At 35.6% G+C, this 27184-nt stretch overlaps 1 protein-coding gene across 3 annotated transcripts in view; it reads right to left on the bottom strand.

Moving 5' to 3' along the window:
* Positions 1-8104: 8104 nt before the first annotated feature.
* The window catches only part of LOC111154176 (spastin), a 52600-nt gene continuing 33520 nt past the window's right edge, over positions 8105-27184 (bottom strand). For all 3 annotated transcript variants that reach the window (XM_022513610.1, XM_022513611.1, XM_022513609.1), the window contains 10 exons: positions 25577-25651; positions 24244-24315; positions 22826-22901; positions 22498-22589; positions 22278-22357; positions 20986-21028; positions 19539-19618; positions 17843-17913; positions 16402-16442; positions 8105-9826 (listed from right to left, as the gene is read on the bottom strand). In XM_022513610.1, coding sequence (XP_022369318.1) covers positions 9704-9826; positions 16402-16442; positions 17843-17913; positions 19539-19618; positions 20986-21028; positions 22278-22357; positions 22498-22589; positions 22826-22901; positions 24244-24315; positions 25577-25651 — 753 coding nt within the window. In that variant the 3' untranslated portion in view covers positions 8105-9703. The remainder of the gene's footprint in view (positions 9827-16401; positions 16443-17842; positions 17914-19538; positions 19619-20985; positions 21029-22277; positions 22358-22497; positions 22590-22825; positions 22902-24243; positions 24316-25576; positions 25652-27184) is intronic.

A 27184-nucleotide genomic window follows, 5' to 3' on the forward strand; every position in this document is an offset into this window, starting at 1 on the left:
GTTTTCCCTAGAGCGGAAGGGGTGGGGCATCAGAAGCCGATTGGCGGAGAGAGACGCGGGGGCGGAAATGCGTGCGCTGTCTCTTGTTCCCGCCCTCTCTCCGGCTATCCCGGCGTTCTACAGAGGTGAAGGCAGAGAGGCTAGGGCAACCACACCGAGGCATTTGAGGGGTAGGTGGAGAGCTAGAGACCTTGTTAAGGAGCCCTTAGGTTTGTTTGTTTGTTTGTTTGTTTGTTTGTTTTTTAATGTATGATGTCTTTTTATGTAAATTCAATTAATTCACATATAATGTATTACTGGTTTCAGAGGTAGAGGTCATTCATTAGTTGTATACAACACCTAGTGCTCATTACATCACCTGCCTTTTTTAATGTCCATCACCCAGTTATCCCTTCACCTGCCCTGCTCCCCCCGCAACAACCCTTAGTTTGTTTCCTATGATTAAAAGTATCTTGTGTTTTGTCTCCCTCTCTGATTTCATCTTGGTTTTCCCCCCTTCCCTTCCCCTAGGATCCCATTTTGTTTCTTAAAATCCACATATGAGATCATGATAATTATCTTTGTTTCTTCGCTTCATATAATACCCTCTAGTTCCATCCACCTCTTTGCAAATGGCAAGATTTCATTTTTTTTTCCCCTTGGGTGGCTGAGTAGTATTCCATTGTATATATACATACCACATCCCCTTTATCCATTCTTCTGTTGATGGACGTCTAGGTTCTTTCCATAGTTTGGCCATTGTGGACATTGCTGCTATAAACATTGGGGTGCAGTGCCCCTTCAGATCACTACATTTGCATCTTGGGGTAAATACCCAGTAGTGCAATTGCTGGTTAGTAGGGTAGCTGTATTTTCAACTTTTTGAGGAACCTCCATACTGTTTTCCAGAGTGGCTACACCAGCTTGCATTCCCACAAATCGTGTAGGAGGGTCTCCCTTTCTCCACATCCTTAGCAACATCTGTGTGTTCTGAATTGTTAATTTTAGCCATTCGGTTTGTGAGGTGGTATCTCATTGTGGTTTTGATTTGTATTTGGTTAGGGTTTATTTGTAATGTTAGGAAAATTTCATTTAGTGCTGAAGTGCATTTACCTATGTTGTGTGATTTAAACTTCTGCCATACTTTGTGAAATAAATAGTATTCCCTTTTGAGGAAGCAGGAAGAATAAGAAATTTGCCCAAAGGCATACAGCTGGTTCTCCACAGTAGCTGAATTTGAACTGAGACCAAATATAGAATACCATGTACTATCCTAAAACACTACCTAAATACCCATGAAATTAATTTTGTAATGGAAGTAATATTAATTACTTAGAGACAGAAAACTTTAATTACTTAAAGGAGACAGAAAACAAGTAGGGAGGAAAAAAATGTTTAATATATTGATAGTGTCATGTAGAAAATGTTATGCTACAGAGAGTGACTGGGTTGCTAATTCATAGTAGTCCAAGAAGCTTCTCTAAGGAAAGTAAATTTGACTTCTGAATGACAAAGTTTTTCTGTGAAAATTATTCCAGGCAAGATAAACAATCCAAATACGTAAGTCAAAAACAAGCAGAAGTGTTTCAAGGTCTCAAAGAAGGCAGTGTGTCTGGAGATCTAATGAAGAGATCTAAATGGCAAATGGATCAGCTCAAACAGGAATTTCTAATGTAGGGGTAAGGAGACCGATTTTGTTTTGTTTTGTTTTCTAAGTGAGACAGGAAGCCTGTGGAGGGTTTTAACAAAGGAGTGACCTTTACATGGTGGTATGGAGAATGGATTGTAGGTGGATAGTAATAATGAACATTTACTAAGCACTTACATGGTAGACACGTTTTATGAGTTTAACATGGACTAGCTTATTTAATCCTCCTAACCGGCATTTGGTATAGGTACTGTTATTAGCCCCTGCTTGGAAAATTGTATGCAAACATCACATAGTTACTTAATGGCAGAACTGGAATTCTGTGTCACAGAACCTAATTCTAAAACCTTACCTGCTACTCTGTGCTTACTACTCCTGGACAAGATTGGAAGCAATAGGTTAGGACATTATTGCCTTATTTACCCGGAGCAAATCATTCCTGATTTTTGAAGTTTCTTTACAGTCTTTTTAAAATTGGAATCAAATAGTATATACTGTAGTCCGCCTACTTCATGTAAGGGTGTATTCTAACTTTTCCCTATATCTTAATTTTTCCAGAATGTTGTTTTAATGACCTTAAAGAATTCAATTGTAGGCATGTGCCTTTACATAATTCCTTACTGATGAGTGTAACAGGGTTTAGACATCAAAAAGAAATCTCTCAAGCTATTTTAAGAAAAAAAAAATACTACAGGCAATTGGATATAAAATGATAGGAAACAACTACAGAGGAGATCAACAAAAGGAAGACTTGAACAATACTATATACCTATTACACCTAACATATCTAGAATATACCACCCAACAGCAGAATACACATTCTTCTCAGGTGCACATGAAGCATTTTCCAGGAGAGTACATATGTTAGGTCATAAAAGAATCATCAGTAAATTTGAAAGCATTAAAATCATAGACAGTATGTTCTCCAAACATACTGGAATGAAATTAGAAATCCATAATTAAAGGAAATTTGGGATTTTCAAATTTTATGGAAATTAAAAAACATAGTCTTTAATAGTCAGTGGGTCAAAGAAGAAATTCCAACAGAACTTTGAAAATACATTAAGATGAATGAAAATGAAAACTCAATATACTAAAACTTATTGGATACAGCAAAACCTGCAGGCAGAAATTTAAGCTATAAATGCCTACATTTTAAAAGGAAGAAAGATCTCAAGTCAATAATCTTTTTTTTTAAGATTTTATTTATTTATTTGACAGACAGAGATCACAAGTAGGCAGAGAGGCAGGCAGAGAAGGAGTGGGAAGCAGGCTTCCCACTGAGCAGAGAGCCCGATGCAGGGCTCAATCCCAGGACCCTGGGATCATGGCCTGAGCCGAAGGTAGAGGCTTTAACCCATATGAGCCACCCAGGCACCCCTAACCTTTCATCATAGTAGAAAAAGAGCAAACTAGAGCAAGCAAAGGAAGTAATAAATCTTGGAGAGGAAATAAATGAATTGGGGAATAGGAAAACAATAGAGAAAAATTCACAAAACCAAATATTGGCCCTTTGAAAAGTTCAACAAAATTGACAAAGCTTTACTGACGACATAAGAAAGAATGTTGAGGGGCGCCTGGGTGGCTCAGTGGGTTAAAGCCTCTGCCTTCAGCTCAGGTCATGATCCCAGGGTCCTGGGATGGAGCCCCGCGTCGGGCTCTCTGCTCAGTGGGGAGCCTGCTTCCTCCTCTCTCTCTGCCTGCCTCTCTGCCTGCTTGTGATCTCTCTCTGTCAAATAAATAAACAAAATCTTTAAAAAAAAAAAAAAGAATACTGAAATTACTAAAATCAGGAAAGGAAGAAGAGGACAAGTTACTGCTGGTCTTACAGATATAAGGAGGATAGGGAATATTATAAACAATTGCATATCAACAAATTAAATAACAGATGAAACAGACTCTTTTCTATAAAGACACAAACTACTGAAACTGACTCAAGTATAAATAGAATATCTGACTAAATGTTTAACAAAAGATTGAATTTATAATTTAAAAACTTGGGTGCCTAGGTGGCTCAGTGGGTTAAAGCCTCTGCCTTCGGCTCAGGTCATGATTCCAGGGTCCTGGGATTAAGTACCGCATTGGGCTCTCTGCTTAGTGGGGAGCCTGCTTCCCTTCCTCTCTCTGCCTGCCTCTCTGCCTACTTGTGATCTCTCTCTCTGTCAAATAAATAAATAAAATATTTTTAAAAATTTTAAAAACTTTCCACAGGAATGCCAGGGTGGCTTAGTCAGTTCAGTTCAGGTCATGATCCCAGCATCCTGGGATCAAGTCCCACATTGGGCTCCTTGCTCGGCAGGGAGCTTGCTTCTCTCCCTCTGCCTCTGCCTGCCACTCTGCCTGCCTGGGCTCTCTCTCTTTGACAAATAAATAAAGAATATCTTAAAAAAAAAAAAAAAAAAAAAAAAAAACTTTCCACAAAGCAAAACTCAGACAAGGATGGCTTCTTTACTTGTGAATTCTGCCAAACATTTAAAGAATTAGCACCAACTGTTCACAAACTCTTCCCCAAAATAGGAGGGAACACTTTCCAATTCAGTCTACAAAGAATTACCCTGATACCAAAACTAGAAAAAGACAAGAAAACTACAGATCAACATCCCATGTGAATATGGATGCAAAAAAAAAAAAAAAAAAAAAAAAAACCCCAACAAAAAAAAAAAAAAAATCCACCAACATATAAAAGGAATCATACACCGTGAATGAGTGTGAATTATCACAGGAATGCAAAGTGGGCTTAACAAATGAAAATCAAACAATGCAATACAGCATATTGATAAAGGGGAAAAATCACATGATCATCTCAACAGATGCAGAAAAAGCATTTGACAACTCAAACACCCCTATTTGGAAACAAAACAAAGCAAAACAAAACCCACACTCAACAAAGTAGGAATAAAATCACGGAAATGGTTTATGTTGAATAATTAGCCCTTTTAGCTTGGAAGTATACTGTTTTGCAATTAGATCTAGATCTTTGTGTAAAATCATTAGACTTTTTTTTTTTTTTTAAACATTTTATTTATTTATTTGAGAGAAGAGAGAGACAGTGAGAGAGAGCATGAGCGAGGAGAAGGTCAGAGGGAGAAGCAGACTCCCCGTGGAGCTGGGAGCCTGATGCGGGACTCGATCCCAGGACTCCAGGATCATGACCTGAGCTGAAGGCAGTCGCCTAACCAACTGAGCCACCCAGGCGCCCAAATCATTAGACTTTTATTTTGAAAGTATTTTTGCCATTATTCTCCTTCCAGCTGCTTTTGCTATTCTTTATCTGTACTATAAAGTCTTGTTCTGTTTTGTTTCTATTGTATTATTTCTATTTAATATATAAGGGAACATTCCAAAGGAAACATGTTAAGTATAAACGTGATAAACCTTCAATTCAGGCAAGCCCTAAGGCCTAACAGTTGGAAGTTCCATTAGACTGGCAATCAATGGTTAAAAAAGTGACTGGTCAAGCTTTGCTTTAGTTACCCTGGGCCTCCGTGAGGACATTCCCTGTCTTGTCCACTTACCATTTTGATTAGTCCATATTCTGAGGTCAATGATTGTTTGTTTGAATATAATGTCATTTCCCCTTTCTGACTGCTTATAGATTTTTCTTTTCACTTTTCTATTTTTTGGCAATCTGATGTATCCAGACATGGTCTTTTCTGTATTTATCATGCCTGGGGTTTACTGAACTTTTTGGATCTGTAAGTTGATGTCTTTCAACAGTTTAAGGGAAACATTGGGCATTACTGCATCAAATGTTTATTTTCCCCCATTCTTCTCCTCTCCTCTCCTTTTGGGCCTCAAACGAGAGGTAAATTAGATTGGTATTTTCCCACAGGTATCAAACCTTTGCTATTTTTTCTTTCTCTCTGTGCTTGAGTTTGATAATTGTATCAGCTTGTCTTCCCGTTGTCTTTCCTCTGCTGTGTCCAGTTCACTCTGAAGCCCATCCAGTGAAATTTATTTCAGATACTATGTTTCATTTCAGTTTTTTTTCATTACCAGACTTTCCCTTTGGTTTTCAGTATCTGTTTCTCCACCAAAAATCCTAATCTGTTCATTCATCTTTTTTTCCTATTGTTTTACAAGTTTTAAAGCGGTTTTAAAATAATTTTGAAAAAAAAAATTTGTTAATTCCAACTTGTGAATCATCTCTGCATTTGCTTCTACATGTTTTCTATTGATTATGGATATACTTCTTCATGGTATGTTTAGTAATTTTTTTTATTGTGTACTGGACTTTGTGGATGTGTTGTGAAAACTCTGGATTCTATTTTCTTCTAAAAAAATGTGTTCTTGGGGTGCCTGGGTGGCTCAGTCATTAAGTGTGTGCCTTCGACTCAGGTCATGATCCAGGGTCCAGGGATCAAGCCCGGCATCGGGCTCCCTGCTCAGCGGAAACCCTGCTTCTCCTTCTTCCATTACCCTGCGTGTGTTCCCTCTCTAGCTGAGTCTCTGTCAAATAAAATAAAATCTTTAAAAAAATGTGTTCTCTTCTGGCTAGCTGTGAAATTACAATGGATAATCTTGATGCTGTGAAAACTTGATTTTAAGCTTTGTTACAGTGAGTTTATCCTTTTGCCCACAGTCCTAACTAAAGTATGGCCCTTACATCTAGGATGTTGTCCTTCTTCCTTATTATGGTCCTTTTTGGGTTTCAGTGGAAAACCCATCATATTTATTAAACCCCTTTTAGTGGAATTTGAATTTCAAACTCTGTATTCCCCCAGAATACAGTTCCTCTACAGTTCGTTAGATTTCAACTATTGCTTTCTGGTAGGTTCCTTTGAATATTACACTACGCAGGTACAATTTTGGAGTCCACTAAGGATTTGAAAGAAATTTGTAGGCATATCCTGGGGCTTATATCTAAAACTCTTAAGATTTCCCTCCTAATTTCTAGCTGTTTTACAAGTCCCAAATGAGTCCTCAGCCCAGAAAGACTGTTCATTCTGCTTGAAGTCTGTTTCTAAGCACATTACACAAACTGGAAATTGCCGTTGGGGTAAAAGCTGGTTAATGTGGATCTCTTCTAGTACATGATTTTGTGCAGTTTCTGCCTGTTTTTGCTTGCTCTCTAGAGTTTTCTAATCTTTGCTTTTATATTTTGTTCAGATTATAACTATTGGCAATAGTACAAGCTACTCCTTCACTGCTAGACTGCAACCTCTGAAACCTCAAAAAGTTTCAAATAAAAAAATTAAAGGCAAAATAAAATTTATCATTTATTTCCAAGCCATTAGGATAAAAACCTACTTTATGCAGCTAAACTTTTTAGTTCATTTTTTTTCTGAAATAAAATACAAAAGACCAGATTAAAAGTTGAGGTAAGCATTTTTTTTTTTTTTTGAGGTAAGCATTTTAAGGAAAATACTTTGACTCCAGAGTCCAAAGCCAAACTGTAAATGGTTCATTCTACCAAAAGAATTAATTTTTGTACAAAATATAAAGAATTTTACTCTATAAATAAAGACTGCTGTTTATTTACTTAAATTGTAATTCTAGTATCTGTTTTTCCTCCACTTCTTCCTAAGCACAAAGCATAGTGAGAAATCTAATAACCTCAATGGCAGACTTAGAATAAACTTCTACTGTATATCCGGGAAAGATAGTATTGACTTCCCTTGTCTCAAAGCCCAGTATAACAACAAGTTTTAATATAGTTTACAAAACACTGCCATATTAACATGAGCACACTAACCTTTCATGTTTAGGCATTATATTCTAAGAAATTAATGACAGGAAGCTCAATGTAGAATCTAAAAGGTCACAACCTAAGTCTAATCTTAATTCAGAAACCCTCGGCAACTTCTACCTTTATTGAAAAATAGCAGACCAATCCCTTTCACCTCCTATTGTATCATCATCTTATTTTCATAGTCATTCTATGAGGAGAAATAAAAGCCCAGCTTAAACTAAAAATAAAGTAAAGTAAAAAGTAAGTCATAGAAAATAGTTCACTAGCACTAAGTTCAACTTCAGACTTTGGTCAGGGAAGTAAAATAACTTCTATACTGTATGAATTGCTATTCATACAGTAATATAATTCTGACTCAGTGTTTATGACAATATTAGCTTAACTTTTAACATTTGATATCTTTGTGATCTAAAAACTATTCCAATAAAAATAGTGAGCTACATTAGTGCAGACAGGATCATGGTAAATTTAAAGATTACATTTTAAAAGTTGAACGTGAAGCACACACATTTAGTATAACCGACTATTATTCAAGCATCATCAATGTTAATCCTTTTCTAAATGAAAATACAAAGTGAAATTTTATGAACTTTATTGAGAATGTTTTAACTTTGGATATTCCTAATTCTTGTCATCATGTATACTGCATCATCTTTCATTATCAGTATTTTATAATTGATGCTTTAATGTTTGAGATCTTAAAAAGATAACAACATATGACTGAAAATGGGCATGGTTCTGGCTTAGTTTTTTTTTTTTTTTTTCTTCCTATTTATTTCAACCCTCATTTCTGTTATCCAGGGAGTTCTAAGGTCATGATTAGAGGAGACATTTAAATTATAGCTACAAATAGCACATTACCTTAAACCATACATCTTCTATATGTAGGTAAGTCTTTAACAGGAACAAGATTAAAATTAAGAAGAATGTATGTCTTCATTATAAAATTCTTATCTAGATGGAGCAAGTTTTTAATTTTAATGTATTCTCTCAAAACCAAAGATATTTTTCCTAAATGAAAAAAATCTTTGTTACTACTATGAAATTATTCTTTCCATCCATGACATTTTACATAAAAGCACCAAAGAAAATTTCTGTAAACAAACTTTTAACCAGTAAACTAAGGGCAAATATCCATTTGCCTTTATTACAATATTTAAAAAGCCATATGAGTCTCTACCTCCTACAATGACAGTTTTATAATAAAACTCAGGCATACTTATACAAACGAGAAACAGAATTATTGTACATTCTTGGGGAACAAGAGACAGATTAACAGACTAACTTTTTAGTTAACAAAGTGAGCACAAGAAACCTATAAAATGTATGCAATGTATAAAAATTCAGTAATTTTTTAAAGGTTCATTGAGGGGATTAATAATTATTAAGAATAAAAGATGGTAGATCCATTGGCTTATAATTATCCTGTAAACAGTAAGAAAGCAATAAGCAATAAATTAGAAATGTCTTAGCTCTCAGTTCTTCCCTTCTCTCACACAGGAACCACTTTTACAGCAGTTAAACTTGGCCTTCTTAAATATTAGAATAATTCTAGCAGAAAATAAACTCCATTAGGAATAAATTAACAGTCTACAATAGATTTCTGACAGATATATTAGAAAAAAATACTTTCAGGTCACACGAGGACTGATCTACATGTTGTAATGACAGAATGACTCAAACCTTCTAACCATCTCTCTTTCTATTTTACTAGATTTGCTTTGTTGCTATCAACAAATTCTTTTCTAAATTGGTAACAAGGTAATAGAAAAATGAAAAGTGAAACACAATGTTTAATGCGTAGATTTATGAAAAAGAAAAACCTTCAAAATACTTTTTCCTATTACTGTTACATAGGAAGAAGTTTCATTTGGCACAATGGACTTATAAAAGAAAAGAACAAAAAGGAACTTATAGAGTGTTTGGCATTCTAATCCTCTGTAGTAAAGACAACAGCAGGAAAGGAAAATAGAAAAAATTACTATTTTAAGAAAAGACATCAGAAGACAAACAACCAAAGGCGCTTGTGTCTTCTACCATTCACTGTCTCTGGAATACTTTCATCTGCAACACAATATACAAATTATTATTTACATCATGATTATATTGGTAAAGAAGACCAGAATCAGCTTTTGTTGTGCTCTAACTTACAGCGCCCATCGGGATAACCATGAACAGGCCTTCAACAAAATACTCCATTTGCACTGTATATTTTATTAAAATTTTGTTTTATGGTGCATCTGCTGGGGTGCACAAGTAATTGTAAGACTCTGAAAAGTCCTGTAAACTTAGGCTCAATTTCTGTAGCTGATAGCTATTCAATTAACATGGCATGTTTCTCTCTTCAAAAGCAAAGTGTTCTGCAGGCTTACAGAGGTCTTTCCTTAAACAGTGGTATCGCCAAAGTCCTTGTTCCAACGTATGTATGCTTCTAAGGTTTGAGGGCTCACGCTGCGTTTTATCTTTTTCAAGGATTCAGTGAAGTCAGATAATCGAATATTTCTCATCTAGATTTTAAAAAAACGCATGACAGTACAAATGATGAAAATATATTCAGTAGTTAACCCAAAGATGGATTAAAGTAATGATGCTGCTTATTATTGTTATATATATACATGTATTCTTAGAAAATTGTGCCAATCATCTTATTTTACATATTATTATATGTTAGGCAAGTCTGCTATATAAGAAATCTTATATGCTATATTAATATACTTTTATTATATGTGTTTAATTTCTTAGGTATTAAAATTTTAAGTCCCAATATTTTCCCATTATAAAAACAGAAAACACTCCTTATAGAAAATTTGACAAATACAGACAAGCAGAAAAAAGAATCGCAATTACATCATTCAGAATTCTCAAGTCTCACCACAAGCATACTCTAGCTAAATTCATGCTGGGTTTATTAGAAAGGAAGATGGTTTACAAGAAGCACATGAGACTTTTAAGAAAATAATGCTTTTCACAACATATAGGATGTTTGTATCTGAAATTTTCTAATACTAATATTACTTGTAATACATTTTGTATTAATTTGGCCTCATTTTCTGACTTTTTTTTTTTTTAAGATTTTATTTATTCATTTGACAGACAGAGATCACAAATAGGCAGAGAAGCAGGCAGAGAGAGAGAGGAGGAAGCAGGCTCCCCGCTGAGCAGAGAGCCCGATGCAGGGCTCGATCCCAGGACCCTGGGATCATGACCTGAGCCGAAGGCAGAGGCTTTAACCCACTGAGCCACCCAGGCACCCCTATTTTCTGACCTTTTAAAAAGATTTTATATGAGAGACACAGAGAGAGAGAGAGCGAGTGCGCACAAGCCAGGAGAAAGGCAGAGGGAAAGGGAGAAGCAGACTTCCCGCTTAGCAGGGAGCCCCAAGTGGGGCTCAATCCCAGGACCATGAGACCATGACCTGAGCCAAAGGCAGACACTTAACCGACTGAGCCACCCAGGTGCTCCTCATTTTCTGACCTTTTTAATTGGCTATGAGAATGTAGAATAAAACAATGCTGAATCAACATGTATCTATAATTACCTGAATACCTTGAAAACTCAAAAGAAGCTTGGCACAAAATTAAACAGTTTTAAAAATTGTCACCAATATATACATGTGCATTTTGCCCAAATATAAGTTAAAGGACAATTTGAGATAAAACATCAACTGATATTCATATATATTCTTCTTTTTATTACTCTTATAAAACCGAATCTAATTATTTCACACCCTCTGATATCTAGATGAGCACAGATTGAGAAAATCACCCACACTTGTAAACTGTAGACTAATCTTAGTCAAAAAGGAAAAGGACATATTGTTACCACATAATCATATGAGCCCTACTCGTTTTTTTAACTAAAACACACACTGGCTCTTCCTAAAGCCCAAAGAGTAGAAGGATGATGAATGTAATCCACTACCTGATATTCTTTTTTTTTTTTTTTAAGATTTTATTTATTTATTTGACAGACAGAGATTCCAAGTAGGCAGAGAGGCAGGCAGAGAGAGAGGAGGAAGCAGGCTCCCTGCTGAGCAGAGAGCCTGATACAGGGGAATGTGGGGCTCGATCCCAGGACCCCGGGACCATGACCTGAGCCGAAGGCAGAGGCTTTAACCCACTGAGCCACCCAGGCGCCCCTACCTATGATATTCTTGAATAAAATGTATCTGTTGCAGAAATTAAAGTCTTAAAAGCTTTTGATGAAATTTCAATTGAACTGTATAGAAAGGTGCACATAAATATATATGAAATTTATATATGATATTTTGAAGTTAGTAACAGATGAATATATGCAACAGGAAAAGCAACTAGTAGCTAATTTGAGAAAGAGAAAAATAAATGGCAAAGATATCTTATCAAAACAAACTAATGAAATAACAAAGTCAAAGTTAAAGTGGATACAAACTGTGCTTTATTTTTTATTTTATTTATTTTTAAGTAGGCTCTGTGCCCAACATGGGGTTTGAACTCATGACCCTGAGATTAAGAGTCACATGCTCTACTGATTGAGCCAGTCAGGCACCCCAAACTTTGTGATTTAAAAACAGAGTACATCGTACCCTGAATTTATAGCCAACAATTTTTAGCACTACCTTTTAAAAACATAGAATTCCAATATAATTGTTTCTATTCTCATAAAATATTCTTTATATTCTATAAAAGTCAAATTCTGCTTATCTCACCTAAATGTGTGTATTTATAGTATATATACCAGTGCCTGATAATACCCTTAGTCATTACAGTTGTACTGAATAATGACTAAAAAAATACTAGTATAAGATTTTAGAAACCAAACTACTTGTATTTTCCTCTCTCATAAATGTGACTGATAAAATAATTTATTTAATCTCCATAATAAAATGTCATTATTATTATTTATGTATTTTAAAGTTATTCTATGGACACTTACATAGCATCCACTATTGCCAGATTGGTTTAAGCATTTTATAAATATTAACTCGTAAGTCCAAGACTAACAGCTAAAAGTACTACCAAATTATTAATACTTAAACTATTAGATTAGAGCGCCTGGATGGCTCAGATGGTTAAGCGTCTTGCCTTCATCTCAGGTCATGATCCCAGCATCCTGGGATTGAGCCCCACACTGGGCTCCCTGCTCCGTGGGGAGCCTGCCTCTCCTGCCTCTGCCTCTCTGTCTCTCATGAATAAATAAAATCTTTAGAAAAACCCATCAGATTAAAAATAAACTGGATAAAAGTATACAGTAGAACCAAAACTTGTAACAATGTAACCTAATACATAATTAGTACAATGGTCACAAACGATACCAGTAATGTCATTTCTTGTAATTCATTCAACAGTTTTACTAAGTTTTTAGTGTTCCTCTCTAAAGTTTAGTCTAAAATAAGGTTCTTCCTTATATATTTAAAAAAAAGGTGGATAAAATTATATTTTAGGTGTGGGATTAAAATTCAAGTAGATGTTATGCTGAAATATTGAAATAAATGTACTCTATCAGAGTGAATTAATTTTTTAAAGATTTATTTATATATTTATTTTTATTTTTTTTAAGATTTTATTTATTTGACAGAGATCACAAGTAGGCAGAGAGGCAGGCAGAGAGAGGTGAGGGGAAGCCGGCTCTCCGCTGAGTAGAGGGCCCAATATGGGGCTTGATCCCAGGACCCTGAGATCATGACCTAAGCCAAAGGCAGAGGCTTAACCCACTGAGCCACCCAGGCACCCCGAATTAATAATATTTCTAAAATATGTGTATTTTTCAGGCTCTTGTCATTGGAGTAGGCTAATTTAACACCAGTACTAATAAAAAACAATGCAGTATACATTTCTAATCCTAGAGTCTTAACGTTATTCTCCATTAAAATGAATGAGCATTCTTGGGGTGTCCTGCTGGCTCAGGTGGTACGGCATGTAACTCTTAAACTGAGGGTTATGAGTTCAAGCCCCATGTTAGGCATAGAGAATTAAAAATCTTAAAAATAAAATCTTAAAAAAAAAATGAAGCAGGGTTCCTGTAGAGTTCCTGATTCCAGGTGTTGAGATTAAATGCCTAGCTCCCAGAATGCAAGAATGCGTCTCAAAGTTTGAAAGTAATGTTAAAAGGGCACACCTTAATGTGAAAAGCAAATTTCACTGGCCAAATGTAACCCTTTAAACATTAAAAAAAAATTATAATTGATTTACAGATATGTTGGGCATCTTCTGACAAGTAATGATTCCCACCTCTTGTTATATATGCCCTTCTGTAATTCCTTCCCCTTGAATGTGGACTGGACATTAAGAACAGACTACTGCAAAAGTGACGGGAGGTCACTTTCAGGATTATAAAGACTTTGACTTCCATCCTGCTGATGCTTTCTCTTCTTCCTGGCTTGCTTGCTTTGATGAAGAAAGTACTATGTTGGAGAGGCCTATGTGGAAAAAGAACTGAAGGAGGCCTTCAGCCAATGACTAAGAAAACAGGCTCTCACCTCAACAACCCACAAAGAAGTGAATCTGGCAAAGAACTATGTGAGTGAGTGTGGAAGCAGATATGCTGCAGTTGAGTCTTGTAATGACTACAGCCCCAACCAACGTCTTGATTACAGCTCTGTAAGAGACCTTGGGCCAACACCTTGATTGCAGCCCTCTGACAGAGCTCAAAGCAGAGGACTCAGCTAAGCTATGCCCATATTCCCAACCCCATGAAAATGTGAGATAATAAATGTGGTCATTTTAAGCTAAGTTTTTGGGCAACTTGTTATATGGCTATTCATACCTATAGCAACAGAACTATCTTGTTTTAAAGTCATGAGTTATAAAAAAAAAAAAAAAGTTTCTTTCATCTCCAAATAAAACAGGAACTATATTTAGGCTGATATTGTTCGGTGAAGAAAAATGTTGCTGGGGCGCCTGGGTTGGCTCATTCAGTTAAGCATCTGCCTCCGTTTCAGCTCAGGTCATGATCTCAGGTCATGAGATCAAGTCCCACGTCAGGCTCCCTGCTCAGCAGGGAGTCTGCTTGAAGATTCTCTCCCTCCACTCCTCCCCCAACTTGCTTGCTCTCCTTCTTTATAATAAATAAATGTCTTTAAAAAATAAAAGAAAAATGTTGCTCAAATTTGATTGTGTAGATATTCTCAGGATGGGCAAAATATACACAAAGGTTAACAGAGCCACTATCAGTAGAAAACTGGTCTCTTATCTCATGCAATAATGGACAGCCTTGTAAGAGTTCCTACTCTCTAAGCAGCCACCTACTTATTGTAAGTAATAAGGCTGCCAGTTATTATAGTAATCAAAGTGTATCAAAGCATTCCATTTATAGGTACAAGTGGACTTCCCAATGGACTTCCACAAGAAATGCTATGGCCTTAGAGCTTGAGACAGACAGAATACTTGCAGATGAAGAGGTGAGTGGATTTTGGCTGTTAAGACATTTGAGAATTTAGAGATTGGTTCTTATTCAAACTTATTTGCCAGTTGGTGGTTTTAGCTCATTACTGCCTTAATTAGTCCCTTTATTCCACATGGTCTTTCTAAGGGACAAATACAGAGCCCTAAATTGTCACATAGTTGGCCTCTCCTCAGTCTGAATCTAGGGGGCCAGAGTATAGGAGGGATCAAGATTACCTATCCTGGGTCCAAGGCAGGGGAACAGTGTGTGGAGAAGAAATAATTCATGCATGATGCTTACTTTTTGGGTAGAAAGATATTATCAGGATTATGCTTTAAGAACATTAAAAAATGTATTTGTGGGATATTATTAATAAATTATACTTAAACTATTTTTAAAAACCCACAAGAGGGGCGCCTGGGTGGCTCAGGGGGTTAAAGCCTCTGCCTTCGGCTCAGGTCATGATCTCAGCATCCGGGGATCGAGCCCCACATCGGACTCTCTGCTCAGCAGGGAGCCTGCTTCCTCCTCTCTCTCTGCCTGCCTCTGTGCCTGCTTGTGATCTCTGTCTGTCAAATAAACAAAATATTTAAAAAAAAAAATAAATAAAAAATAAAACCCCACAAGACACTGGGAACACAAACTGTACCGTACTTTCATGTAAAGAAAGAATTTTAAAAATGTGGAATTAAAATTATAAGTCAGATAAAAGGGACTTGAAACTTACATTTTAAATGTGCATTTTTAAGGAAATAGCAGCAAAATGCCAGAGAGAAAGCATGTGCAATTCTCCATTCCTAGCCTTCATTCATATCAAATACACTCTAGGTAAAATAGACTTTTAAAATGGAATGGTAGGGGCGCCTGGGTGGCTCAGTCATTAAGCAACGGCCTTCAGCTCAGGTCATGACCTCACGGTCCTGGGATTGAGCCCCACATCCGGTTCCCTGCTCAGCAGGGAACTTGCTTCTCCCTCTCCTACTCCCCCTCTCTCACTGTGTCTCTGTCAAGTAAATAAAATCTTAAAAGTAAAAAAAAAAATTAAAAAAAAAAATGGAATGATGGTTGCAGTAAATGTGAGGGTATTCTTAGTAATGCAGCTGATTAACTACCACACACAAAATACTGCAAAACAACTAAGTTTACTTAGAAGTTTGAAGAAAAAAGACTGTCAAAATGTACTCAAATACATTCATTCTCTATGTTAAGAGTTCACTGTGTCCTCAATAGCTGTTGAAATTTGGGCAGTAAAAAATATCTCTGACTTATAAATTATAAATATAATACTAATTTTAAATGTTTGCTTACATAGTTATTACAATAATTCTGCATGTCCAACTTTATATTTTGCAGGCAATCTTTTTCGAAAGAAATGCACTAGCATTTTCCCAAGAGGGCCTACGATATTAAAATGTAATGAATTACATTACAATGGTATTGCTTTTATAAGGACAAAAACAAATGCTGAAAATCTTACAAAATAGAATATTAAGGGATTAACTTGTTACAAAGAACAAAATTCTTAAGTTTTCTATAATTTTTTTCTGTTTAATATTACCAAAAAACACCATTAAGAGATTGTAATTTGATACACCCCTATATTTTGAAATAAAGCAAAGTTAACTATTTCTAGCTTCTAATTAACTATGAAAATCCAGATAAAAGATAGGTCTTACAATATAGAGAACCAGAGCAAAGAAAAGATAACTAGAAAGTAATATACCTCACTGGCAGACATATTCTTTACTTGTTCGGGTTTCAGTTCTGTAAAATACAAGACAGCCATTTAAAAAAAAAGATTTCTAAGTTTAAATTGCTGAAGAGCAAAAACGGGTACAATGATCTAAAAGTACATGTTCAATATAAGTTATTTCTATTAAAAGGAAAATACACATTAATATTAAGAGTACAAAAATACATTATATGTTTATTAAAAAAATAAATTAAAAAATATTAAGAGCACAATTTATAAATGCTTAGGATGTCTTTAGGAGTAAGTGGGAGGCATTCACTTTCTCTGCATATTGCCTAAGAACAGTAAATTTCATAGCTTTGAAGTTAAAAGAATGTAGTTTTTTTCTTCACAAAGGCTTTATTTTTTTTAAACCCAATAACTTTTATCTGCTTCAGAATAATAGCTAAAATTTTCTGAAAAAATACAAATGGTTTATGTATTATGTATTGGTTGAGTCCACTCGTGACATGTACCAGGCAGCAAGAGTTTGACTAGAATGCTTTTTGCCCAGAATTTCAAAATATATTGTCAAGGTTACACTTATTCTGCAAAGCAGCAATTCTGAGTCAATACACTGTTTCACTGCAGATGTGTTCCAGAAGTTGTCCATTCCATGTTCTATTTTATCATCATAGGCAGCAATCTGAGTGCATACCTGAGAGCATCACCCACCCACTGCCCATGCTGGCTGTGGAAAAGCAGCTGAGAATATCTAGTCTAAAGAGGTATCATAGTGGTATTTCAGAAACGGCAAATAACCTTGCATCAAAACAAAGCAATTTCTCAAAAGATAACATATAACAATACAAATAAAAGCTTCTCTTAGACACTTTAATTTCAAGTGATATCAGGATATTGGAGTGAAAAGAGCCAAAAACAGGTAAGAACATTTCCCCTTTATTTTTCTTTTTTGCTTGCTTAAAAATGTTTTCTTTTCCTTCGTGTTTTCTGCTGGTTGCCTACCACTAAGAAGTGAAACATAGGGTAGATGGTGATTTATCGTGAACATCCTTTAATGTACAGAATTGTGTACCCATTATGTTGTACATCTGAAATGAATATAACTTTGTATGTTAACTGTACTTTAATAATAAAATTTTTTAATTAAAAAAAACAAACCCTGAAATCTGTTGTTTGAAACAGGGGTCATGGTCTACACACCCATTGACTGTCTTTATATGGTCTGTGAGCTAAGAATGGTTTCATATATTTGTTTTTGTGAAAACAAACAGAAACCAAAAGAACATGCAATGGAGAACATATGTGGCCCCATGAGAAGTCTAGAAACCACTTTGTATCAAGTTTTTTAGAAGCTTAAATGATTTCTTACTAAAGCTAAAACAGAAACAAAACCTCTCAATAGGGACTTCTTAAACTTCTAAAGTAATCTAACGAATAGGTCTAAATGTTTCAAGGTCTATACACATACCTCGGATAGGACCCAGTGCTGCATCTTTTGCTAAAGCTGTTAGATCACTTCCTGAATATCCATCAGTCATTCTAAGAATGGTAAGGAAAAAAGAGCAAATTATTTTTATCTTTGCAGATTTAAAATTTCGATGTAAAAAGAAGGTAACATCTAGTTTGCCTGTTATCAAGCAGAAAGCTATGCAATTTGAAATGTAGGACAAACAGGGTGAAGGAAGGATCTGGGGTAGAAGATAGTGGCAAAAAGAGGCACATCTGAATGGGATGCCCACAGTAGAGAGTCCTGGGCAGCCAGGAGATTATCAAAAGGAACTAAAAACTAGGGGCAAAGGGGAGAAAAATAAGACAGGAAAAGAAAGCATTTACTTAATCATGTACTATGTTATGTAACTACAGAGATCAAGTATTAGTTGAATTCTTCATTGGAAAGACAAAGAAGAACCTCAATGTTTCTGAGTATTGAATTCATTCTTTTTTCATAGGTATCTGGGAACTCAAAAGAGTTTTTACTAAAATTACTAGTTATTCACATACTTTTTGATTATTTATATTACCTTGTAAGATTTCTAATGACTAGGGGCGCCTGGGTGGTTCAGTGGGTTAAAGCCTCTGCCTTTGGCTCAGGTCATGATCTCAGGGTCCTGGGATCGAGCCCCACATCGGGCTCTCTGCTCAGCGGGGAGCCTGCTTCCCCCTCTCTCTCTGTCTCTCTGCCTACTTGTGATTTCTCTCTCTCTCTCTCTCTGTCAAATAAATAAATTAAAAAAATAAAATCTTTAAAAAAAAAAGATTTCTAATGACTAAAATTCAACAAGACCACCTTCTATATTTAGTTTCTACTTAAGTATACCACTCATAAAAAAAGCTGAAGATGCAAAAGTTAAAAAAAAATTATGTGTAACATGAGGAGAAGTTTATATGAAAATACTTGTGTTGGTGTGGGCAGAGATAAAAGAAATTTTAAATTTTTACAAAATTATTATTTTTTTAAAGATTTTATTTATTTATTTGACAGAGAGAGAGAGAGAGAGAGAGAGATCACAAGTAGGCAGAGAGAAAGGCAGAGAGAGAGGGGGAAGCAGGCCCCCGCTGAGCAGAGAGCCCGATGTGGGGCTCGATCCCAGGACCCTGAGACCATGACCTGAGCCGAAGGCAGACACTCAACCCACTGAGCCACCCAGGCGCCCCAAATTTTTATAAAATTATTTTAATACCACTTATAATAAGTGTTTTTTTTTTAAAGATTTTATTTATTTATTTGTCAGAGAGAGAGAGTGTGCACAAGCAGGGAAAGCAGAAGGCAGAGGGAGAAGCAGGCTTCATGCTGAGCAAGGTGCCCAATGCAGGACTGGATTCCAAAACCCTGGCATCATGACCTGTACCGAAGGCAGACCGAAGGCTTAACAGACTGAGCCACCCAGGTGTCCCTTTAAGTTTTAATAAATTTATATAAAGAATATAGTATCATCATCAGATATGTAGGTCAGGTCTTGTAGAGTTATCTAGAAATTTAAATTTAAATATATATGTAAGAATAAGAGATAAGAAAAAAGATGAAATAAAGGATGAGATGTTCTCTGAAGGATAAAATACTCATTTCATACCTGAGTTTTCCTTAAACAAAAAAGAATTCCTTTAAAAAAAAAAAAAAATGAAGAGAGAAAAGCTTTAAGAATAGACCAAATCAAATTACTCACCTAGCAAGTTGTGCTAGTTCTTTTTGGGTCAATGGGCTTCCTTGTTTACATAATAGATTTTTAAGTAAAAGTAGTCGTGTCTGAAAAAAAATATTAAAGAATTATCAGTCCCAAGAACTGGCTTAATGAAATATCCAAAAATTAGGTTCAAATCCTGACCCTCACTTATGAACTGAATGATCACAAACAAATCACTCTTAGAACCTCACTCATGTCTATTAAGTGGAGTTAAAACTACCATTTTTGGGGTGCCTCAGTGGCTCAGTCAGTTAAGAATCTGACTTCGGCTCAGGTCATGATCTTAGGGCCTGGGATCCTGCCCTGCATCAGGCTCTCTGCTTAGTGGGGAGTCTGCTTCTATCTCTCCCTGTGCCCCGCCCCCCACTCGTGCTTTCTCTCTCTCTCAAATAAATAAAATCTTTAAAGAAAAATAAACTACCATTTTTTGAGAGTTCTTGAGAGACTTAAAGATAATCCAAATAAAACACTAAAGAAGTAGTGCTACTATTATCAAGAATGTTAAGGGTCTGAGCTAGAGAACCACAATTTTTAATTTAATACTTTTATTGTTTCTAAAGAGTCATTTATTTTAAAGAGAGAGAGCGTGCAGGAGTGCAGTGGGGAGGCGCTGAGGGAGAAGGAGAGACAGAGGGAATCTTAAGCAAACTCTGTGGCTGAGTGGGGTTTGATCTCACAATTGAAGTGGAAACCAAGAGTCGGATCCCTAACTCACTGAGCCACACAGGTGCCTCAACAATCACAGTTTTTAAAAAACACTTTTATAGAGGTATGAATTCATAGGACATTAATCTCCCCATTTTAAATATATAATTCAATTCAATCAATTTAATAAATAAACAGTTGTGTAACCACCACCATAATCTACTTTTAGAACATTTCTGTCACTCCAAATTAATTCACTTCTGCCTGTTTGCAGTTAATCCCCACTTCCACCCGTAGCCTTTGCAAACCATGATTTCCTTTGGTTTCTAGAAATATTCCTTTTCTGGACATTTCATACAAATGGAATTATATGATAGGTTATCTTTTACACGTGGTGTCTTTCACTTAGTATCTTTTTGGGGTTTTTCTGTATTATAGCATGTATAAATATCTCAATCCTTTTATTGCTAAACACTATTCCATTAAATGCATATGCCAAATTTGTTTATCCATTCTCTGGTTGATGAACATCTTATATTCCTTACAGTTCTTGGCTATTATTTATAAATATAAAACTTCTTATACACATCTTTGTGCAGACATATGTTTTCATCTGTTGTGAGCAGATTCTTAGAAAAGGAATTATTGGGTCTTAAGTTTACATTTGTCTTTTTAAGAAATTGCCAAACTGTTTTTCAATGTGGCTATATTAAGGATTGGAAGATCAATATTGTCAAGATGGTAGGTCTTGTTTCTGTTTAAAAAAAAAAATGCAGATACATACCTCCTCATTTGGCAAAGACACATATACCCGTTTGATGAAACGCCTAAAAAAAGGATTCATACAATTTCAGAAACACGGTTTTGAAAGTAAAAGTAACTCAGTTCAAGTAGCAGATGACAAGACAAAAGCTTCAAGTATAACATCTGAGTGCATTTTAGTAGTCATCAGTATGAAGTTATTTTTAGTTATTTGTTGGTTTTTTTTTTTTTTTTTTTTAGTTATTTGTTTTTTAAAGATTTTAATTTCTACACCCGACATGGGGCTTGAACTTGCAACCCCAAGATGAGGAATCTCATGTTCTACTGACTGAGCCAGCCAGGCACCCCTTGAGTTACTCTTTTAAAACTCTCCAGATAATGTTTTAAAAAATCTTAATTCAATATTGTCAGAATTAAAGTAACAATTTATGTATGTGTATCTTTTTTGTTTGTTTTTTTAAAGAAAGAGAGAGAGAGTGTGAGTGAGCACAAGTCGGGGACAGGCAGAGGGAGAGAGGGAGAAAGAGAGAATCCCTAGCAGGCCCCACACTGAGCCTGATATGGGGCTCAATCTCCTGACCTGAGACCATGACCTGAGCTGAAATCAAGAGATTGACTCTCAGGGCACCTGGGTGGCTTAGTGGGTTAAAGCCTCTGCCTTCAGCTCAGGTCATGATCCCAGGGTCCTGGGATCGAGCCCCGCATCGGGCTCTCTGCTCAGCAGGGAGCCTGCTTTCCTTCCTCTCTCTCTCTACCTGCCTCTCTGCCTACTTGTGATCTCTGTCAAATAAATAAAATCTTTAAAAAAAAAAAAAAAGCAGGCTGGCTTCAGACTTTTACTCTGCAACATTTAATCCTAGAAACAATGGGGCAATGTAATCAATTCCTCAGGAACAGAAAGGGAGGCCCAAGAATTTTACACTGACTCAAACTGTCCTCTCAGTAGGAAGGGAATAAATTTGTTCAATCACACAAGAACACAGAACAGTTCCCATGAATCCTGCTTTTATCAGCTTCTCATGAAGCCCAGTAAAAGGGAATAAGAATCAATTCTAGAGTTTTAAGATAATTTAATCCTAATCAGAAGAATTAAGGATGGCTGCCTGAAACCAGAGTGTGAACTAGTTTTCGTGGGATCATGGTAGTTCTGTCTTCAAAACCTTTAGTAGTCAGTAAAAGCCAAAGGATGGATACTAGAAGGAAAATAATGAATTTCGTCTTCAAATTAGGAGTAAAGGAAATAAGAGATATGTGAGAGGAACACAGAAATAAATACACCTGTAACTGATGTGTGCTTCTACATCATCTCCCTACCTGAGAACAGCCTCATCCAGCTCCTGTGGCCTATTAGTTGCACCCATTACAAGCACTCTGTCATCTCCAGCAGATTGTACCTATAAGCCAAAAAAATTTTTCAGTACTTTTAGAAAGAGTAATAACAAAAACATGATAAAGGTATCTGTATTTCTAATTTGGGTCATTTAACTGTATACTAAAATACTACCACCTTAAAAATACCATAATCAGTACTTACACCATCAAATTCTATTAGAAATTCAGTTTTTAGACGTCTACTAGCATCATGTTCTCCTTCTCTTCTTTCACACAAAAGGCTATCAACTTCATCTAATGGAAATACAAGGATAAGACTTTAATTAAAAGCCAAGCTATATGAGTCATATGAAATTAATCTTGTTTACTACTTAAGTTATTAATATCCTGGGTCCTACTCAATTAATTAGTGTTTAACTTTGCACTTCTTTAAAACTTTTTCCTTCTGAATAATCTTTCCTATCATCTCTCTCAAATTTGGAAAGGGGAATTTCATAAATACTCAACTTAGTTATAAAACATATTCTTACCTATAAAAATTATGGAAGGCTGAAGTTCTCGAGCCACAGCAAAAAGAGCTCTCACCAATTTCTCTCCTTCTCCCACCTGAAACAAGGCATTATACACTGTAATACATATAAAATGCAACATTATTCGAGCTGCTTAAATTTCAAGATTAAAAATCTAGAATGTAGGAATTTAATTTCCTTTCTTTGCAATTATCAAAGATTTGGTTTAAGGAATTGGTGGGGAGCGGGGATGCTGAATTGCCTTTTATAATAAAAAAACAGACTATTATTTAATACAGTCTGGTAAGTACTTTACTATTATTATTATTATTATTATTATTATTTTTGGTGCTGAAACCTGGATCTGGTCTGGTAAGTACTTTAAAAAATGAAATACATTTCTGTTCTATTTGACCCTGCATTCATAAGACTTGAGAATGAAATAGCTATTATGAGTATAACTAGTGAGAAGACAGTCTATTAGGGTAGAGAAAGAGATACTGTACAGATTTCTTAAGCCCTCAATTGTAGGGTATATTTATAGAACCACATAAGCTGGAAAGTGCTCTCCTAAACTTACTTAAATTCATTCTCACCATATCATTGTTGATAAGCATACAAATATTTCTAGGTAGCCCAAGAGGTCTAAGAACACCCCTTGAAATATCCAGGGGCTGAGACATTACTAAAACCATTCTATACACTAAAAGCATCTAATGAAAGCGTCATGAGGTTTGGAGTAATCTACTGTAAAAACTCCTCTACCCTATAGATGGCACCTATTTTTTAATTGAAAATTTCTTTAAAGAGAAAAAAAAGAATGGCCTCAGATTTAGAATCATCAAAACAAATATTCACAGAGCTAGAAGGAACTGCAGGAGATTGCCTTGTGCAACATCAACACTTCACAAATGAAGTGAGACCGAAAAGTGGTATCTTCTTAAGGCCAGCTCAGTACCCAAAAGTTAGGCTGGAATTCCTCTCCCCTAACTTCCAAGACAGTGTTTTCCAGTGTATAATGTTGGGTGTACCTATTTTAATAACAATTTTACTTATAAAACTTCAAACAGAAAGTAAAATTTAACCAAGAAAAGAGGTATCATTTTATAGTTACTTTTAATTACTTTACAAAAATGAGAACCCTACCAATACCTGATCTTGGACTTCTAGTCTACAAAACTGTAAGACAATAAATTTCTGTTTTTTAAGCCAGCCAGTTTATAGTACTCTGTTACACAGCCCCAGCAAACTAAAACAGCATTGACAGCACACTTCTGTCTTTAAAACAGCCTAAGTTTCTAGTTGGAAGAGTGACTGATTTTCATATCTAAATATAGATATAAAACCCAAAAATATCATTGTATAATGTTATTAGCATTTATACTTAGTAACATTTAGACAGTAACATAAAACATGACAATATTAGAAAAAACACTCACATATTTTGAAGTTAAACTTGCAGCACTGATATTAAAGAAGGTTGCATTGGATTCTGCAGCTACTGCTTTAGCCTTAAAAATGACAAGGACAAATATTACATTAGTTTCAATGTCTTCCTTTAAAAAGATAACTACATTTGATCAATTTAAACACTAGCAAAGCTTTTCCAAAAATATAAACTATAACACAATTCCTGACATGTGGCAATCAATGTTTCCTTCTCAGCAAAGAAGAAAAGGTCTAGGAAGAGCTTTGCTTCTTTCCATTTTCTTTATTTTTTCTAAGGAGGAATAGATAAGGAGAGATTTAAAAAAGGGTGTTATGCTTTTCTTAATTATAGAAAGACAACTGTTGGGAGAAAAACAGCTAAACTCTTTTCCTCTTTACTTTTCCCCTCTAGAAGAGCTGTGCAGGAAAAAGAGTTATCCCAGTAGAAACTTGGGCAAAAGGATATTGAAAAAAATCTGTTATATGTCAATTGTATTTAAAAAAAAAAAAGAAGGAAAGAAAAAAGTATATTATGTGATTATTTTTTGTTTATTTTTTAATTTTTTTTAAAGATTTTATTTATTTATTTGTCAGAAAGAGAGAGAGAGAAAGCACACAAGCAGGCAGAGAGGCAGAGAGAGAGGCAGGCTCCCTGCTGAGCAAGGAGCTCGATGCGGCACTCGATCCCAGGACCCTGGGATCATGACCTGAGCCGAAGGCAGCGGCTTAACCCACTGAACCACCCAGGTGTCCCTATTATGTGATTATTTAAATAACGCTGTTAAGATAGTGAAAAAAATGAGAAACAAACAAACAAAAAAAACCCAAAAAAACGGGTTAGAATAATACCCAATATAATAAGGTAAGCTCTTCTGAAGTAAAAATATTATTTAACTTGGGTAAATAATGAAAAATATACTGTTAAATTTAACCAGCCCAAAACATACTACTGAAGATAACATTTGGTTTTTCATATATTTCTTCATTAAAAACATGTTTAAAAACTTAAGAGAACTGTATTATAGCAAAAAGCAAATCATAAAAATAACTCAGGGACAAAGTTTCTTTTTTCATATTACTATTTCTGATTATCTAAATAGAACATTCAAGGGGCGCCTGGGTGGCTCAATTGGTTAAGCATCTGCTTTTAGCTTGGGTCATGATCCTGGGGTCCTGGGACAGAGCCCAGCATCGGGCTCCTTGCTCAGCAGGGAGTCTACTTGTCCCTCTCCTGCCTACCCCCCGCCGCAACTTGTGCTTGCGTTCTCTCTCTCTCAAATAAATAAAACCTTGAAAAAAAAAAGAAAAGAAAAAAGAACACTCAAATTTTAAAAGAATTCTTACCAGCATTGTTTTCCCATTTCCAGGTGGACCAAACAGTAACAATCCTCTGGCAGGAGCCCTAAGCCCTGTGAACAACTAAAAACATACAGTTTAGTTTATAACTATGATTCTAGAGACATTTCTTTCCAGATATTTTAAGTAGTGTCATCTAAAAAGCACCAATTTTCTGTAGCATCCTCCCAAACAGAACTCGTCAGAGCTCTGAAGAGAACACATAATCAATAAATTGGTATAATTATTAAAAACAGAAGAAAAAATTTTTAAAAATCTCACTGAAAAATGAAAGCAAACTGGTTAAACAAGACATTCTGAACATAGGTATGCTTCTCTACTTCCTTTGGAAATCTCACCAAAATAGCAGTAAATGAATATAGAAAATATAAATCTTCAAAATAAAGAGGGAGAAAGGAGACAACAGAAGACACAATACATTTTTGTGTGGTAAGTTATTTAGCAGATCTGAGGGAGCTAAAACCCAAGCTCTGCTTGTGAAGGGATATGGAGGATACAAACAGCAAGCAGATGTGAACAAAAATCCTGCAAAAGCTCAGGAGGTGGAAGCATGATGTATCAGAGAAGGCAGGCAGCCAAAAACAGAGGAACTGGTTGAAAGCTTCTATGAAGAATAACTCAAATCACGTGCCTGTCCCCTATACCAAGATCACTCAGGCAAGTACTCCTCTTCCACAGACAAAGGAAACAGAAGTTTTGTTCTTTAGAGAAATTAAACCAGGGTCTACAGACTCAGAGACACCAGGGGTGGCAGGGAATCAAGAGTGAAGCATGAGATTGATAACACTTTGCTTAACAGTGAAGGTATACATATTTTTAAGTTGAACCATATGAAATGGCTCATATTCAAGTTTTTAAAAATATATTTTTGAGTGGTTTCAGATTTACAGATAATTGAATGGAAAGTACTGTGTTCCCACACAACTCCTTACATCCTCAATTTCCTCTAATACTAACATCTTACCTTAGTGTAATGGTACATTTATTATAACTGATAAACTAACATTGATATTATTAACTGAAGTCCATAGTTTTCATTAGGGTTTACAATTCGTGTCATGTCTCCATCATTCCAGAATCATACAGAATAGTTTCACTGCCCTGAAGAATTCCCTGTGCTCCACCTGTTCATCCTTCTGTCTTCCCCATGGGGGAACCACTGATCTTTTTATTTTCTCCAGAGTTTTGCCATTCCAGAATGTCATATAGTTGGGATCATAGAGTTATTAGCTGTTGCCGATTGGTTTCTTTAACAACATGAATTTAAAGTTCCTCTGTACATCTCTAAAGCTTGATAGCTCATTTCTTTTCAGTGCTGAATAGTATTTCAACATATAGATATACCAAGTTTACCCATTTATCTATTGAAGAGTATCTCAGTGGTTTCCGAGTTTGGGAAATTACAAATAAAGTTGCTATAAACATCTGTGTGTAGGATTTTTTATATGGGGATACATTTTTTACTCATTTTGGTAAATATTAAAGAACATAATTGCTGTGTAGCATGGTAAGAGTATGTTCAGAAAGTGTCAAACTGTCTTTTAAAGCAGCTGTAGCATTTTGCTTTTCCCTCAGCAATGAGTCAGAGTCCCATGG

This window comes from Enhydra lutris, unplaced genomic scaffold, assembly GCF_002288905.1.
Source record: "Enhydra lutris kenyoni isolate GAN:26980312 unplaced genomic scaffold, ASM228890v2 scaffoldscaffold35, whole genome shotgun sequence".
Classification (NCBI taxonomy): domain Eukaryota; kingdom Metazoa; phylum Chordata; class Mammalia; order Carnivora; family Mustelidae; genus Enhydra; species Enhydra lutris.